The sequence below is a fragment of the Oncorhynchus keta genome, chromosome 29, assembly GCF_023373465.1.
Source record: "Oncorhynchus keta strain PuntledgeMale-10-30-2019 chromosome 29, Oket_V2, whole genome shotgun sequence".
In the NCBI taxonomy this organism is placed as follows: Eukaryota; Metazoa; Chordata; class Actinopteri; order Salmoniformes; family Salmonidae; genus Oncorhynchus; species Oncorhynchus keta.
In genome coordinates, this window is record NC_068449.1 from 33,724,753 (window position 1) to 33,741,623 (window position 16,871).

At 47.4% G+C, this 16,871-nt stretch overlaps 1 protein-coding gene across 3 annotated transcripts in view; it reads left to right on the forward strand.

The window, feature by feature from the left end:
- The window catches only part of setd3 (SET domain containing 3, actin histidine methyltransferase), a 68,189-nt gene that overhangs the window by 33,795 nt on the left and 17,523 nt on the right, over nucleotides 1-16,871 (forward strand). For all 3 annotated transcript variants that reach the window (XM_035743361.2, XM_035743364.2, XM_035743362.2), the window contains exon 7: nucleotides 16,331-16,389. In XM_035743361.2, coding sequence (XP_035599254.1) covers nucleotides 16,331-16,389 — 59 coding nt within the window. The remainder of the gene's footprint in view (nucleotides 1-16,330; nucleotides 16,390-16,871) is intronic.

Sequence of the window (16,871 nt, forward strand, 5' to 3'; positions counted from 1 at the left end):
ACAATGAACAAGGTGCCCACTTTGTGCTGGTGGGGTTTTTCTGAGATATTTTTAACCGTTCATGGATTAGCAGACTGATTTTCTTATGAACTGTAACTCTGTAAAATCTTAGAAATTGTTGCATTTTGCATTTATTTTTTTGTTCAGTTAGAGACATGTGCACATTTTGTCCAGTCCCGCCCTTGTTTTATAAATATAATTTTTTCCCTTAAACTTTCTTTCATTGTCCAGTATCCAAAACCCATGAAATTTGTTGCAACTTTAGATCTCCCTTCTTTAAAAAAAAACCAAATGTAATCTGTCAGGTGAAACCGTTGGCGTGTGCGGTGTGCTTTTGACAATGGTATTTTCCCACTAATTGCATTATGGAATGAACATTCAAGTGTAGGCTACTGCCTTGTGCGCATTGCTGTGCTTATGATGTGAAGAAATAATAGTTTATAAATGTTTAGCTAATCGTTCTGGTCAGTTGCATCAGCCTCATTGCTTTTTAAAGTTAAAAAAAAGTTTAAAGTTTTTTTTAATGTACTGTAGCTTACTGTTGTATGAATTTGAGGTCTATCGTGCCATCGGAATTGGCTATTTCTCACCCAGAATGAAAGCTGACCATTAGAATAGGTAAACTTTTCTACTATGTATATTAGATTGACAAAGGCTCGAATCTTTGATGTTCATTACTCGTCTTGTTGCCTGAGGAAAAGTAAATGTGGCATCTTCAAAGTGCAAATTGGGAATTCGGTTTCATCCTCGAGTTACATGTTCTGTTAAGATGAGTCTCCATAAAATGATTTGTCATTTTAGGCACTGTGGGTGGACACCCCTAATTAGGTAATGCACCCAATGCATATGGGTCTGCTTCATTTCTCATAACTCATTAAATTAAAATGCTGCTGGTCAAATGTCCAGCAGAATCTGACACACACGCACACACGCGCACACACGCACACGCGCACACACGCACACACGCACACACCACACACCACACACCACACACCACACACCACACACCACACACACACACACAGGCTTGCTAAAGAAAGTCCAATTCTAAGTAGTTTTTCTATGGACTCCTACAAGGTCACCCCAGGTGACTGGGAGGGCTCTGTCCATGCGTTGTCAGTTGGGATATTCTAGTAAAAGTTGTGTTTCATTGCACCTACAACAAAGCTTTGTTCATGATTGCAACACTCCCATGACCCTGAGATTGCAACAACTGTTGATCAGGAAGGAGGATGCGATACTGCTTACCTGTACGGGCTTTGCACAACTTTTGCTGCTGACATTGAAAAAATCTTAAAACGTATGTTGTGTGTAGACAGTCTCTTCTATGTGTGTGTTTGCCATAAATAGACTGAGGAGTAAATTTGAGAAAGACACTTGGACTTTTCACATATTGTTTCTAAACACTCTTCACGTCTTTCTAAGAAACAGTTAGGGCTGTGGCGGTCAGCTGGTGATTGTCAAGCAAATAACTGTCTCACGGTGGTTGACAGTTAATTAACATAAACACATTTAGCATGTCCTGACTTCCACACAGCCTACAAGCCACTGATGCAGAAGTTTGGAACATCTACATTTTAAAAAGTCTAAAAAAAAAATCAATGTACCTGTACCAGCCTGAATAAAATAGAAAGGATTTTTTTTTTCTCCAATTGATTTGGGGGAGTGCGCACTTACGGCAATTCTGTGTTGAGCGGTTAACACACAAATCTGTACTCCTATATGCTTAATTTAGAGTTAATGTAACTTTAGGTGTTCTACAAACGTTGAGCTTTAAGTTTAGATTTTAATACATTGTAAGACTGCCTGATGAGACTCTAATGATGATTTGAAAAAAGTCGCTTGAAAGGCATGAGGTCTGCTTTTGTTTTTTGCGCAGGCTGTAAACACTCCAATAGGCTCTCATTCACAATTTGACAAGCATTTGATAATGCCTAGAATTGTATATCATTTTATGTAATCGTAATGCACCCTAAAAAAAATCCATGCCTTTTGTGGCCGTTTTGCCCTTCTCCCTGAATGCTGAGCGCTCCGAATAATATCTCACTCAAATGACTCTCCATCACGTGATTGGTTCTTTCTCACAGGCTACAAGTGAAGACTCAACACATCGGGGACATAAATGTGCGCGTCCTTATCCAATTCGGAGGTGCATATTGATGATATATGATATTTAATTTTCGCCAGCCAACAAGATGAGTAGGCCTTACGAACAGCAAAAGCACTAGCCAATGTTAATCTACTGTTCCCCATAGTATAAAAGTCACCCTATTCTGTGCGAGAAATAAATATTCCAAACATAGTCTCGGACAGTTGTGGGATGCGATAGATCCCAAATTAATACAACCACTAGCATCCCAAAACTATTTTTTACGTAATGTGGCTAATGCAACAGATCAGAACTTTTATCTTAAAATGTTAGGCTATTTCTTCACATAAGTGCAGCAATGCTCACACATGGCAGTAGGATATAAGCTCAAATGTTCCATTAGCAGAAAACACCATTACCAAAATTGACCGCAAATGCAATTATGCATGTAATGCTTTTATGATAAGGGTGCATTTCTATGGTGAAAATGATCTTCCTCAAACTCACACGATGCTTATGTATACCAGTTAAGCTCTATACGCCTTGTAAAGTGGATTCATGTGCTTAATTTTAAGTAGTTATTTGGCCACTTTAGTTAATATTGTCACCCATCAGACTATTCTTGTTTTAATCTTGTGTTTATGTGTAAATAATACAGTGGGGAGAACAAGTATTTTGATACACTGCCGATTTGGCAGGTTTTCCTACTTACAAAGCATGTAGAGGTCTGTAATTTGTATCATCATAGGTACACTTCAACTGTGAGAGACGGAATCTAAAACAAAAATCCAGAAAATCACATTGTATGATTTTTAAGTAATTAATTAAAATTTTATTGCATGACATAAGTATTTTATCTCCTACTAACCAGTAAGAATTCCAGCTCTCACAGACCTGTTCAGTTTTTCTTTAATAAGCCCTCCTGTTCTCCACTCATTACCTGTATTAACTGCACCTGTTTGAACTCGTTACCTGTATAAAAGACACCTGTCCACACACTCAATCAAACGGACTCTAACCTCTCCACAATGGCCAAGACCAGAGAGCTGTGTAAGGACATCAGGGATACAATTGTAGACCTGCACAAGGCTGGGATGGGCTACAGGACAATAGGCAAGCAGCTTGGTGAGAAGGCAACAACTGTTGGCGCAATTATTAGAAAATGGAAGAAGTTCAAGATGACGGTCAATCACCCTCGGTCTGGGTCTCCATGGGGCATCAATCATCATGAGGAAGGTGAGGGATCAGCCCAGAACTACACGGCAGGACCTGGTCAATGACCTGAAGAGAGCTGGGACCACAGTCTCAAAGAAAACCATTAGTAACACACTACGCCATCATGGATTAAAATCCTGCAGCGCACGCAAGGTCCCCCTGCTCAAGCCAGCGCATGTCCAGGCCCGTCTGACGTTTGCCAATGACCATCTGGATGATCCAGAGGAGGAATGGGAGAAGGTCATGTGGTCTGATGAGACAAAAATAGAGCTTTTTGGTCTAAACTCCACTCGCTGTGTTTGGAGGAAGAAGAAGGATGAGTACAACCCCAAGAACACCATCCCAACCGTGAAGCGTGTAAGAGCATTGAAGATGGGTCGTGGCTGGGTCTTTCAGCATGACAACGACCCAAAGCACAAAGCCAGGACAACTAAGGAGTGGCTCCGTAAGAAGCATCTCAAGGTCCTGGAGTGGCCTCGTCAGTCTCCAAACCTGAACCCAATAGAAAATCTTTGGAGGGAGCTGAAAGTCCGTATTGCCCAGTGACAGCCCCGAAACCTGAAGGTCTGTATGGAGGAGTGGTCCAAAATCCCTGCTGCATTGTGTGCAAACCTGGTCAAGAACTACAGGAAACGTGTGATCTCTGTATTTGCAAACAAAGGTTTCTGTACCAAATATTAAGTTCTGCTTTTCTGATGTATCAAATATTTATGTCATGCAATAAAATGCAAATTAATTACTTAAAAATCAATGTGATTTTCTGGATTTTTGTTTTAGATTCCATCTCTCACAGTTGAAGTGTACCTATGATGATACAAATTACAGACCTCTACATGCTTTGTAAGTAGGAAAACCTGCAAAATCGGCATCAAATACTTGCTCTCCCCACTGTATGTGGACCATTATCATGCACCTGTATCGAAACAGGGGCAGTGGGGAAAAATACATGTCATCTTTGTACTTTAAGTAGTAAATGAGGACATTTTTCCACGTGGTTCATTTTCATGCCAGACAGGTCAGCTATACTCCTGTTGTAAATATAAGCGATGTGTTTAATATTAGGACAGTTGAGAAATAAACATAGTAGGCCTAGTCTATTTTGTATTTAAACTTTTATTTAACTAGGAAAGTCAGTTGAGAACAAATGGCGGCCAAACCCTGACGATGCTGGGCCATTATATGGCGCCCTATGGGACTCCCAATCACGGCCGGATGGGAAGCAGCCTGGATTTGAACAAGTGACTGTAGTAACACCTCTTGCACTGAGATTCAGTGTCTTAGACTGCTGCGCCACTCGGGAGCCCTGTAAGGTGCATGTTTTACCCCCCTCCCCCAAACCAAAAATAACAACGAAATGTGGATGTTAAAATTGCCTGTCCCAGTCACCCCCTATTTCTACAGGAAAGTAGAACACGCAAATACAACTCAAGACACTTTTTAATTTGGTCTGTATTGCTTCAATAACATCTTCATAACGGACACTGGGGGACAGCTGTGAGTGTCGAAACAAATTCTGTAAACTCATTTCAAAAAGCCTTAAAGTGATTTCCTACTACTTTTCAAGTAAAGCCTTAACTCCATATAGAACTTAAGGATAATTATGAACATGGTTTAATTTTCAGATGACTACCTTTATTTGGGCATGCTCAGGTTAACTTTCCCACAGAATTATTTCTAACAATTGTGACTCTTTCTGTGATATATTTTTGTGCCAGACTGTGTTCATGTGAACTTTGGACCTTCAATTCAGATCCCAGTTCTTAGTGTCGTCAAACTCGCAGATCCAAAGCCTTGATTTATCTCCTAAAGAAAGAGTTATCGCTACAGCTGTATAACGTTCACCTTGAAGCCAGGTACAGAGTAAATCTCTGTGCTGGGTTTGTTTTGGCTCTTGTTAAAAGTCAGTCAGGTCTCTCTCTGTCTGCCTCGCTCTCTCTCTTCTTTCCCGTCCTTACATCTCTCTGTCCTTCCATCTCTCGGTCTTTGCACGTCCATCTGTCTGTCAGTGGGTGCCCGGCGAGAGGGATTGGGTTTGAAGAGGCACCCAGCTGTAGGGAAATGAGGAGAGCAGCTTCAGAATCGACTCTTGCACCCAATTTCAGAGCACCTGATAAGCTGCTAATGACACAGAGAGAGAGGGGCAGGCATGGGCGGTTCCTGTCCTGTATGACCATCGCATTACCAACAGGAGGAGCTGTTTCTTCTCCTAAAGCTCTTAGTCTGAACTGAAAACAGCTCCTGTGTGATTGATTGGTGGATGCTCTACTATTGCTCTTCACTATATTGTGTACATCTTTTGGTGAAAGTAGTGACTATAGAGAATACGGTGCCATTTGGGATACAGACTGTGTTTGTGGGTGAGTACCGTAACACGTGATATTTACCACAATATATACAACACATTTATGATCTTTATTCACATTTTGGGGGGAGAGTCGGTGTCATTCACAATGTTCTCGAGCAACCTATGACTGAAATCTCCACATGAGCGGAATGATAAAATACAGAGGCTTTATACTGTAGATATAAAATTCATAATGGTTGAATGGTCGACTACTTAGGGGTTAATACCGGTACCGCTCCTCTCTAGCCGTTAAGTTTGAAAGGTTTATCTGTAGACAGCTGTAGGTAGCTTCAGAGAGGAAGACTGAGAGACGACGTGATTACAGTTTTATTATGAAATCGAAGAAACGCAAGGCAGATATTGTGATGCAAATCTCTCTCCCAGTATGCTAATTTAAAGTTATTAACTGACATGTTAAAATGAGGTATTAATTCCCTTTTGATCAAACCAATGTAGACTAGGGCTGCGTCTCAAACGCATTAGAGCCATAGGGCGCTGGTCAATAGTAGTGCACTGTGTAGGGTGACATTGAGCTCGTAGACGAGACGACTCTCTTTAGGTTCTGTCGTCTTCCTTTCTTAGCAAAGGGACGGGAGGAGCAATAAAAAAATAACATTTCTCTAAATTAGTTTCACTTTCTTTAGTTCGAGCGCTTTGTTTCTGTCATTTAAATAACTCAATTAGAGAAGGGAGAAAAACATTCACATTTCACATTACTGTCGAGATGAGACCTCAATATGAAATATTCATCATGGCAATAGTTTGCGTTTGTCATTGTCTCTTGGCTCATCTGGACTGGTGTGTTGACATGTTTTTGATGAAATGTTTCTTAGTTCTTAGTTCTCAGTTGAAGGTGGGTGGCTCAAATCAAAAGTAGAATTGTATTTGTCACATGTGCCGAATACAGCAGGTGGAGACCTTTTCGTGAAATGCTTACTTTACGAGCCCTTAACCAACAGTGCAGCTTTAAGAAAAAGGAGAGTTAAGATCATATTTACTGAATAAACTAAAAGTAAAAAAAAACAAATAATCAGATGATAAAATAACAATGACATGTAGGTAGGGGTAAAGTCAGGATGCCTAGATGATAAACAGCGAGTCAACAGTAGTGTACATGTAGGTAGAGGTAAAGTCACGTATGGTAGATGATAAACAGTGAGTAGCAGCAGTGTACATGTAGGTAGGGGTAAAGTCACGACGCCTAGATGATAAACAGCGAGTAGCAGCAGTGTACATGTAGGTAGGGGTAAAGTCACGATGCCTAGATGATAAACAGCGAGTAGCAGCAGTGTACATGTAGGTAGGGGTAAAGTCACGATGCCTAGATGATAAACAGCGAGTAGCAGCAGTGCACATGTAGGTAGGGGTAAAGTCAGGATGCCTAGATGATAAACAGCGAGTAGCAGTAGTGTACATGTAGGTAGGGGTAAAGTCACGATGCCTAGATGATAAACAGCGAGTAGCAGCAGTGTACATGTAGGTAGGGGTAAAGTCACGATGCGTAGATGATAAACAGTGAGTAGCAGCAGTGCACATGTAGGTAGGGGTAAAGTCACGATGCCTAGATGATAAACAGCGAGTAGCAGTAGTGTACATGTAGGTAGGGGTAAAGTCACGATGCGTAGATGATAAACAGCGAGTAGCAGCAGTGTACATGTAGGTAGGGGTAAAGTCACGATGCCTAGATGATAAACAGCGAGTAGCAGCAGCATAAAGCAAGGGGGGTCAATGCAAATAGGTGGCCATTTGATTAACTGTTCAGCAGTCTTATGGCTTGGGGGTAGAAGGTGTTAAGGAGCCTTTTGGACCTAGACATGGCGCTCTGGTACCGCTTGCCATGTGGTAGCAGAGAGAACGGTCTGACTAGGGCCATATGCACGACCCTCTGTAGCACCTTGCGGTCGGATGCCGAGTAGTTGCTATACCAGGCGGTGATGCGATGGGGCAGCTGTAGAACTTTTTGAGGACCTGACGACCCATGCCTAATCTTTTTAATCTGCCGAGGGGGAATAGGCGTTGTCGTGCCCTCTTCACGACTGTTTTGGTGTGTTTGGACAATGTTAGTTTGAGGAACTTGAAGCTCTCAAACTGCTCCACGACAGCCCCGTCGATGTGAATGGGGGTGTGCTCGGTCCTCCTTTTCCTGTAGTCCATGATCAGCTCCTGAGGGAGAGGTTGTTATCCTGGCACCACACTGCCAGGTCTCTGACCTCCTCCCTATAGGCTGTGTCATTGTTGTCGCTTATCACCCACTGTTGTTTTGATGAAAAACTTTATGATGAGGTTTGAGTCATACTTGGCCAGGGAGTACAGGAGGGGACTAAGCACGCACCCTTGAGGGGCCCCTGTGTTGAGGATCAGCGTGGCATATGTGGTGTTGCCTACCCTTACACCCTGGGGGCGGCCTATCAGAAAGTCCTGGATCCAGTTTCAGGGGGAGGTGTTTAGTCCCAGGATCCTTAGCTTAGTGACGAGCTTCGTGGGCACTATGGTGTTGAACGCTGAGCTGTAGTCAATGAACAGCATTCTCATGTAGGTGTTCCTTTTGTCCTGGAGGGAAAGGACAGCGTGGAGTGCCATAGAGTCCAGCATCTTTTGATCTGTTGGTGCGGTCTTCAAATTGGAGTGGGTCTTGGGTTTCTGGCCTCTCAAAGCACTTCATGGCTAGAGATGTGCGTACTCGGTGTTGGTAGTCATTGAGGTAGGTTACCTTTGCTTTCTTGGGCACAGGGACTATGATGGTCTGCTTGAGACATGTTGGTATTAGACTCTGACAGGGACAGGTTGAAAATGTCAGTGAAGACACTTGCCAGTTGGTCAGTGCATGCACCGAGAAAACATCTTAGTTTTAGAATGTTCACATTTTTTAAAGGTGTTACTCACATCTGCTTTTGATACCATGATCACACAGTCGTCCGGAACAGCTGGTGCACTCGTGCATGCTTCAGTGTTGCTTGCCTGGTAGGCTCGTGTCACTGGGCAGCTCGTGGCTGGGTTTCCTTTTGTAGTCTGTAATGGTTTGCAAGCCCTGCCACATCTGACGAGTATCAGAGCCAGTGTAGTAGGATTCGATCTTAGTTCTGTATTGACACATTGCCTGTTGATTGGTTCGTCAGAGTGCATAGCAGGATTTATTTTAAGCATGTGGGATAGTGTCCCAGTCCTTGAGAGGCAGCTCTACTCTTTAACTCAGTTGGGATGTTGCCTGTAATCCATGGCTTCTGGTTTATGTACGTACGGTCACTATGGGGACGATGTCATCGACACACTCCTCAATGCCATCGGATGAATTTCGGAACATATTCCAATCTGTGCTAGCAAGACAGTCCTGTAGCTTAGCAACTGCGTCATCAGACCAATTCCATATTGAGTGAGTGAGTCACTGGTGCTTCCTGCTTTAGTTGTTGCTTGTAAACAGGAATCCGGAGGATAGAATTATGGTCAGATTTGCCAAATGGAGGGCTAGATTATGGTTTATTACTAGTCCTAATATCATTCATCATGTCATTTTAAATATTTTCATTGTACTTCACATACTCCACGAAAGTAAACATTTCTTGGTCGGGGCTTATACATTTCACTTGTTAATTACTCGTTTCGAATCTGGTGCAGACTTTGAATTGAGTACTCTCCCTCATCCCTAGTTACCTTTTTCTCTCAATCTTTGCTTTCATGCATTTGACTGAATTAAGGAGAATAGTGAATTATAAAGTGGCTGCTATTTGACAAATGTTTTGTGGTCTCGACAGCAGGAGTCTAGTCACTAGGAACCAAATGGAGGTAAACGGAACAAAACAGGGAGGGTCTTAACTGAATCTGACCAATAGAAACTCTAGTTTTCATTGCAAAATGTTTTACGTTAACAGTTTAGACTAAAGATTACACCCCTAGTCACCTCTATAAAGAGAGTACCAGCAATGACCACAAGGTGGTAGTGGTGGGTTGTATATGGTGATATGAAGGTAAAATAGTAGAATGTAATACTGATGCCGTGAGCATAGTCGTTTTCCCACCCATGTTATAATAATAGCACATAGGTGTTATATACTGCTGCTAAATCCCATAGACTGTAATAAGCAAACATCAGGAAATAGAACAACTGGGGGAAAAAAAACAAGAAATGTAAATGACTCTAATTATGGTAAGAGAACTTGTGGGGGAACAGCAGCATCTCTGTTATTCCTTTTGTGTGGTGATGGAGTTGTGCCGGAAGCCCAGACACCTCATGGCCGTGGTGTTGAACAGTGAAAGTAAGGTGATGTGTTGAGATGTCTCCTCCTAACTTTGAACTCTCCTTCTCGGTTGGCTTGAGCTCTGTGTTGTTAAGCGGGGGGTGTGTGTGTGTGTGTGTGTGTCCTGGCCACATTTCCTCTCTTCTCCACGGTCTCCTTTCACCCCCTCTCCACACTCCCTCTTTCATTATTTTGTCATTTTTGCCGCACCTCTTCATCCTTTCCCTCTCCTTTGCTCTCCTCTACTCCTTCTTCCCTCACTCATCCCTCTTCTGCCCCCCTCCCCCCTTCTCTCATTCCTCTCTCCTGTCCTCTGCTCAGGTTGGGGGCTGGTGTCAGTGTAATGACTACTGTCAACGTCAGCCCCTCTCTGTTTCTCTAAAGCGGGCCGGCCGCAGATGACCGGGCTGGAAAATTAGCTTGTCGCATTGGCTTTGAATTGAATTGACCTGATTGTACCTTCCGTACATGTTGAGTGGCTTGGAGACTGACAAAAAAAACCTCTTCTCTCCCTCCCTGTCCAGTCCATCCCAGCCCCCCTTCCTTGTGATCCACACACACAGTCAGTCAGTTCTACATGTATTTCTAAGTGAAGCATAGCAGAGTGCCTCTCCCTTCCAGTGGTGTGTGTGTGTGTGGTTTTGTGTGTGCGGATCTCATAAGGTGACCTCTGTATGCAGCGAATGCAAAGTAACCTTGGAGTGTGTGTGTGTGTGTGAGATGAGAAATGGTTTAGTGTCCCGGTGGTGTCGTTTCCCTTCCTCTCTGAGGCGCTCCAGGTTTCCATCTGTCTAACCTTCTCTCCCTCTCTGACGAGTCAAATGAGAAAGATGGACACCCACGCCGTGTGGGGCGCATCCCGCCGTCATACACTGCAACATGGCGGGGAAAATGTTGTTTATTTACATTCACAACGGTCAGGATTTACCATTCTGGTAACTTTTTAATTTTGGACGAAGGCAAGAAAATCTACAAGGCAAATATCTGCTACGTTTACTTCTGGTTTGATCCCAACCCCTTTGAAAGGCTATACGTGTAAATACACCAGTTGGCGCAGCGCCCGATCAATGTGTGCTTCTCCTCTTCCTCTCCTGCCCTTCCATGTCACGTCCACAGTCAGGCAGCAGACAGGCCCCAGCCTGGGATCAGGTATGGCTGCTGGGCTCGACGACGCCCCTCCTCTCCGCTAGGATCCATCCGCTAGCCGAGACTCTTATCTTTTAATGGATGTCGGAGCAGGACGAGGCTCAACACTGCTCCTCCGCACCCCTACCTCTCAGTCACAACCAGGGTGGGGGAGGAAGAGGGAGCTGCTGGGGTGTTATCCCATCACCGTGCCTCAATATTTGGGAACACCCTGTCAACCCATCGTCTGAGTGTCTAAGAGTTAAAGTAGCACCTTCTATTGAACTTTAGGCTTATTTGAGGTGGGGGGTAGGTAGGGTTGGACAGTGCGTGTCATGTGGCCCAGTGAGCGCGATTCTCCTCACTTTACTGTAGGGATGAATCAGTGTCACTGCCAGACTGTCTCTATTACACGCACCCACCCTGCCACACCAGCCATCCGCCCAGTGGGAGAAAGATGATGTGACCGCTCTTACCTTAACCAGCCTAGTCTGTGTATGTCAACTCCCTCAACACTCCCGATGGGTAAACAGGCCTATCAGTCAGACACGTTGTGTTAATGACTTACCACCACACGTACACCACGAGGTGGTTGTGTGTGTAACCGAGCGAGAGCCTTCGCTACAATGTCTTACTCTGGGTTTCCTACTGAACTCGAGTCTATTTTTACTGCAGCTCCCTTTGCATGTTGGGGACAGGAGAAAGAGCTTCAGGAAGCACCGTCAATAGACCCCTGGTGCTATGCTCTCTGCCCCCTCGCTCGCTCTCTCTGCCCCCTCGCTCGCTCTCTCTGCCCCCTCGCTCGCTCAATTCAATTCAAGGGGCTTTATTGGAATGGGAAACGTATGTTTCCATTGCCAAAGCAAGTGAAGTAGATAATAAACAGAAGTGAAATAAACAATAAAAATGAACAGTTAACATTACACTCACAGAAGTTCCAAAATAATAGACATTTAAATGTCATGTGTTGTCATGTACAGTGTTGTAATGATGTGCAAATAGTTAAAGTACAAAAGGGAAAATAAATATAGGTTGGAATTACAATGGTGTTTGTTCTTCACTGGTTGCACTTTTTCTTGTGGCAACAGGTCACAAATATTGCTGCTGTGATGGCACACTGTGGTATTTCACCCGGGAGATATGGGAGTTTATCAAAATTGGGTTTGTTCTAATTCTTTGTGGATCTGTATAATATGGCCATACATTTGGCAGGAGGTTTGGAAGTGCAGCTCCGTTTCCACCTCATTTTGTGGGCAGTGTGCACATAGCCTGTCTTCTGTTGAGCCTGGTCTGCCCACGGCGGCCTTTCTCGCTCGCTCTCTGTTCGCGCTCGCTCGCTCTCTGTTCGCGCTCGCTCGCTCTCTGTTCGCGCTCGCTCGCTCTCTGTTCGCGCTCGCTCGCTCTCTGTTCGCGCTCGCTCGCTCTCTGTTCGCGCTCGCTCGCTCGCTCTCTGTTCGCGCTCGCTCGCTCGCTCTCTGTCCGCGCTCGCTCGCTCTCTGTCCGCGCTCGCTCGCTTGCTGTGCGCGCTCGCTCGCTCGCTCTCTGTCCGCGCTCGCTCGCTCGCTCTCTGTTCGCGCTCGCTCTCTGTTCGCGCTCGCTCGCTCGCTCTCTGTTCGCAAAGCTCTCTCTCTCTCTGTTCGCGAGCGCAAAGCTCTCTCTCTCTCTGTTCGCGAGCGCGAAGCTCTCTCTCTCTGTTCGCGAGCGCGAAGCTCTCTCTCTGTTCTGTTCGCGAGCTCTCTCTCTCTGTTCGCGAGCGCAGCTCTCTCTGTTCGCGAGCGCGAAGCTCTCTCTCTCTCTCTGTTCTCTGAGCGCGAAGCTCTCTCTCTCTCTCTGTTCGCGAGCGCGGATCTCTCTCTCTGTTCGCGAGCGCGAAGCTCTCTCTCTCTCTGTTCGCGAGCGCGAAGCTCTCTCTCTCTCTCTGTTCGCGAGCGCGAAGCTCTCTCTCTCTGTTCGCGAGCGCGAAGCTCTCTCTCTCTCTGTTCGCGAGCGCGAAGCTCTCTCTCTCTCTGTTCGCGAGCGCGAAGCTCTCTCTCTCTGTTCGCGAGCGCGAAGCTCTCTCTCTGTTCGCGAGCGCGAAGCTCTCTCTCTCTCTGTTCGCGAGCGCGAAGCTCTCTCTCTCTGTTCGCGAGCGCGAAGCTCTCTCTCTCTGTTCGCGAGCGCGAAGCTCTCTCTCTCTCTGTTCGCGAGCGCGAAGCTCTCTCTCTCTGTTCGCGAGCGCGAAGCTCTCTCTCTCTGTTCGCGAGCGCGAAGCTCTCTCTCTCTGTTCGCGAGCGCGAAGCTCTCTCTCTCTGTTCGCGAGCGCGAAGCTCTCTCTCTGTTCGCGAGCGCGAAGCTCTCTCTCTCTCTGTTCGCGAGCGCTGTCTCTCTCTCTCTCTGTTCGCGCTCGCTCTCTCTCTCTCTGTTCGCGAGCGCGTTCGCGAGCTCTCTCTCTCTCTGTTCGCGAGCGCTCTCTCTCTCTCTGTTCTCTCTGTTCGCGAGCGCGAAGCTCTCTCTCTCTCTGTTCGCGAGCGCGCGAAAGCTCTCTCTCTCTGTTCGCGAGCGCGAAGCTCTCTCTCTGTTCTGCGCGCGAAGCTCTCTCTCTGTCTGCGAGCGCAAAGCTCTCTCTCTGTTCGCGAGCGCAAAGCTCTCTCTCTGTTCGAGCGCGAAGCTCTCTCTCTCTGTTCGCGAGCGCGAAGCTCTCTCTCTCTCTTCTGCGAGCGCGAAGCTCTCTCTCTCTCTCTGCGAGCGCGGCTCTCTCTCTCTCTGCGAGCGCGAAGCTCTCTCTCTCTCTGCGAGCGCGAAGCTCTCTCTCTCTCTGCGGCGCGGCTCTCTCTCTCTCTGCGGCGCGAAGCTCTCTCTCTCTCTGCGGCGCGAAGCTCTCTCTCTCTGCGGCGCGAAGCTCTCTCTCTCTCGAGCGCGAAGCTCTCTGCGCGAGCGCGAAGCTCTCTCTCTCTCTCTCTCTCTCTCTGCGAGCGCGGCTCTCTCTCTCTCTCTCTGCGAGCGCGAAGCTCTCTCTCTCTCTCTCTGCGAGCGCGAAGCTCTCTCTCTCTGTTGCGGCGCTCGCTCTCTCGCTCTCTCTCTCTGTTCGCGCTCTCTCTCTGCGCTCTCTCTCTCTGTTCGCGCTCGCTCTCTCTCTCTGTTCGCGCTCGCTCTCTCTCTGTTCGCTCGCTCTCTCTCTCTGTTCGCGCTCGCTCTCTCTCTCTGTTCGCGCTCGCTCTCTCTCTCTGTTCGCGCTCGCTCTCTCTCTCTGTGTTCGCTCTCTCTCTCTGTCTCTCTCTCTCTCTGTTCGCGCTCTCTCTCGCTCTCTCTCTCTGTTCGCGCTCGCTCTCGCTCTCTCTCTCTGTTCGCGCTCGCTCTCGCTCTCTCTCTCTCTGTTCGCGCTCGCTCTCGCTCTCTCTCTGTTCGCGCTCGCTCTCGCTCTCTCTCTCTCTCTCTGTTCGCGCTCGCTCTCGCTCTCTCTCTCTCTCTCTGTTCGCGCTCGCTCTCTCTCTCTCTCTGTTCGCGCTCGCTCTCTCTCTCTGTTCGCGCTCGCTCTCTCGCTCTCTCTCTCTGTTCGCGCTCTCTCTCTCTCTCTCTGTTCGCGCTCGCTCTCGCTCTCTCTCTCTCTCTGTTCGCTCGCTCTCGCTCTCTCTCTCTCTCTGTTCGCGCTCGCTCTCTCTCTCTCTGTTCTCTCTCTCTCTCTCTCTCTCTCTCTCTCTCTCTGTTCGCGCTCGCTCTCGCTCTCTCTCTCTCTGTTCGCGCTCGCTCTCGCTCTCTCTCTCTCTGTTCGCGCTCGCTCTCTCTCTCTCTGTTCGCGCTCGCTCTCTCTCTCTCTGTTCGCGCTCGCTCTCTCTCTCTCTGTTCGCTCGCTCTCTCTCTCTGTTCGCGCTCGCTCTCTCTCTCTCTGTTCGCGCTCGCTCTCTCTCTCTCTGTTCGCGCTCGCTCTCTCTCTCTCTGTTCGCGCTCGCTCTCTCTCTCTCTCTCTGTTCGCTCTCGCTCTCTCTCTCTCTGTTCGCTCGCTCTCTCTCTCTCTCTCTCTGTTCGCTCTCGCTCTCTCTCTCTCTCTCTCTGTTCGCGCTCGCTCTCTCTCTCTCTCTCTGTTCGCGCACACTCTCTCTCTCTCTGTTCGCTTTCGCGCTCTCTCTCTCTGTTCGCGCTCGCTCTCTCTCTCTCTCTCTGTTCGCTCGCTCGCTCTCTCTCTCTCTGTTCACGCTCGCTCTCTCTCTCTCTCTGTTCACGCTCGCTCTCTCTCTCTCTCTCTCTCTCTCTCTGTTCACGCTCGCTCTCTCTCTCTCTCTCTCTCTCTGTTCGCGCGCTCTCTCTCTCTCTCTCTCTGTTCGCGCTCGCTCTCTCTCTCTCTCTCTGTTCGCGCTCGCTCTCTCTCTCTCTCTGTTCGCGCTCTCTCTCTCTCTCTCTCTCTCTCTCTCTGTTCGCGCTCTCTCTCTCTCTCTGTTCGTTCGCTCGCTCTCTCTCTCTCTCTCTCTGTTCGCGCTCGCTCTCTCTCTCTCTCTCTTTCGCGCTCGCTCTCTCTCTCTCTCTCTTTTTCGCGCTCTCTCTCTCTCTCTCTCTCTCTGTTCGCGCTCTCTCTCTCTCTCTGTTCGCGCTCTCTCTCTCTCTGTTCGCGCTCTCTCTCTCTCTCTCTCTGTTCGCGCCGCTCTCTCTCTCTCTCTCTCTGTTCGCGCTCGCTCTCTCTCTCTCTCTCTGTTCGCGCTCGCTCTCTCTCTCTCTGTTCGCTCGCTCTCTCTCTCTCTCTGTTCGCGCTCGCTCTCTCTCTCTCTCTGTTCGCGCTCGCTCTCTCTCTCTCTCTCTGTTCGCGCTCGCTCTCTCTCTCTCTCTCTCTGTTCGCGCTCGCTCTCTCTCTCTCTCTCTCTGTTCGGGATCGCTTTCTCTCTCTCTCTGCTCGCGCATGCCGTCTTTCTAGGCGTGAAGAAGTGTGCTAGTCCCCCTCCCTCTAGCTCCTGCTAGGTTGTAAATGAGCCCTTGGAGGCGTCCAGTGTGTGGCTTTAAATGTAGATTCCTGTGTCACTGGTGGCTCTCTGTCACCCAAATTGATGAAGCAGATTTATGACGGCTGCTGGGCACAACAAATTAAGTTGACAGTGATGTATGGGGGGCTAACGCCATCCTGATCCTAGCTTGCACCGTGGACGCTAACACATGCGCGCGTGCGCACACCTCTAACAGACACACGCATGGCGCTCAATAACACACCCCTCACACACATTTACACACACCACGAACACACTCTCGTTAGTATCAGCTGCATAACCAAATTCCACACTGATTTATTATTTAATTTGTGTTCTCTCTCTTCTCCCATCCTCCGTCTGTCCTTCTTTCTCTCTCCTCCTAACCTTTCATTTCCAGACTCATCCGACCACCAGTAAACTGCCCTTGAAGGACGCCTTTACGTACGACGACTACAGGTTGGTGTGTGTGTGTGTGTGTGTGTGTGTGTCCGCGTCGGCCTGCTTTTGAAGTGCTTGCCCTCCACCCCACCTTTTGTGTGCGCATGTCCGTCCGTGCCTGTTAGACAGTCTGAGAATGTAGAACAACTGCCGGCGTCCAGGATGGCCCTTCTTTAAACGGAGCGTTTCTTTTCCTCGCTCTTTCGTTTTGAGGGAATAATTTATCGGCGGCCTCTCTTCATCTTCCCATTTGTGTTGAGTGTGATGCAGACCTCCGCTCCCGCCGGGCAACGTGTTGTGGGAATGACGGAGCTTGGACGGCGTGTGTTATCTTGTCACCGTGGCGCCAAAGGCTTTTTGGAGGAACCGCTGTTAGCCCAGTTTGGAATGTCGTTTTTAGAATGACTGTTCTCTCCGCATGCCTCGACATCATTATAACAAGATCACAGATTGAAGTCTATTGGATGCCCCGGTCTTCAATTAATAATCAAGATGATGTT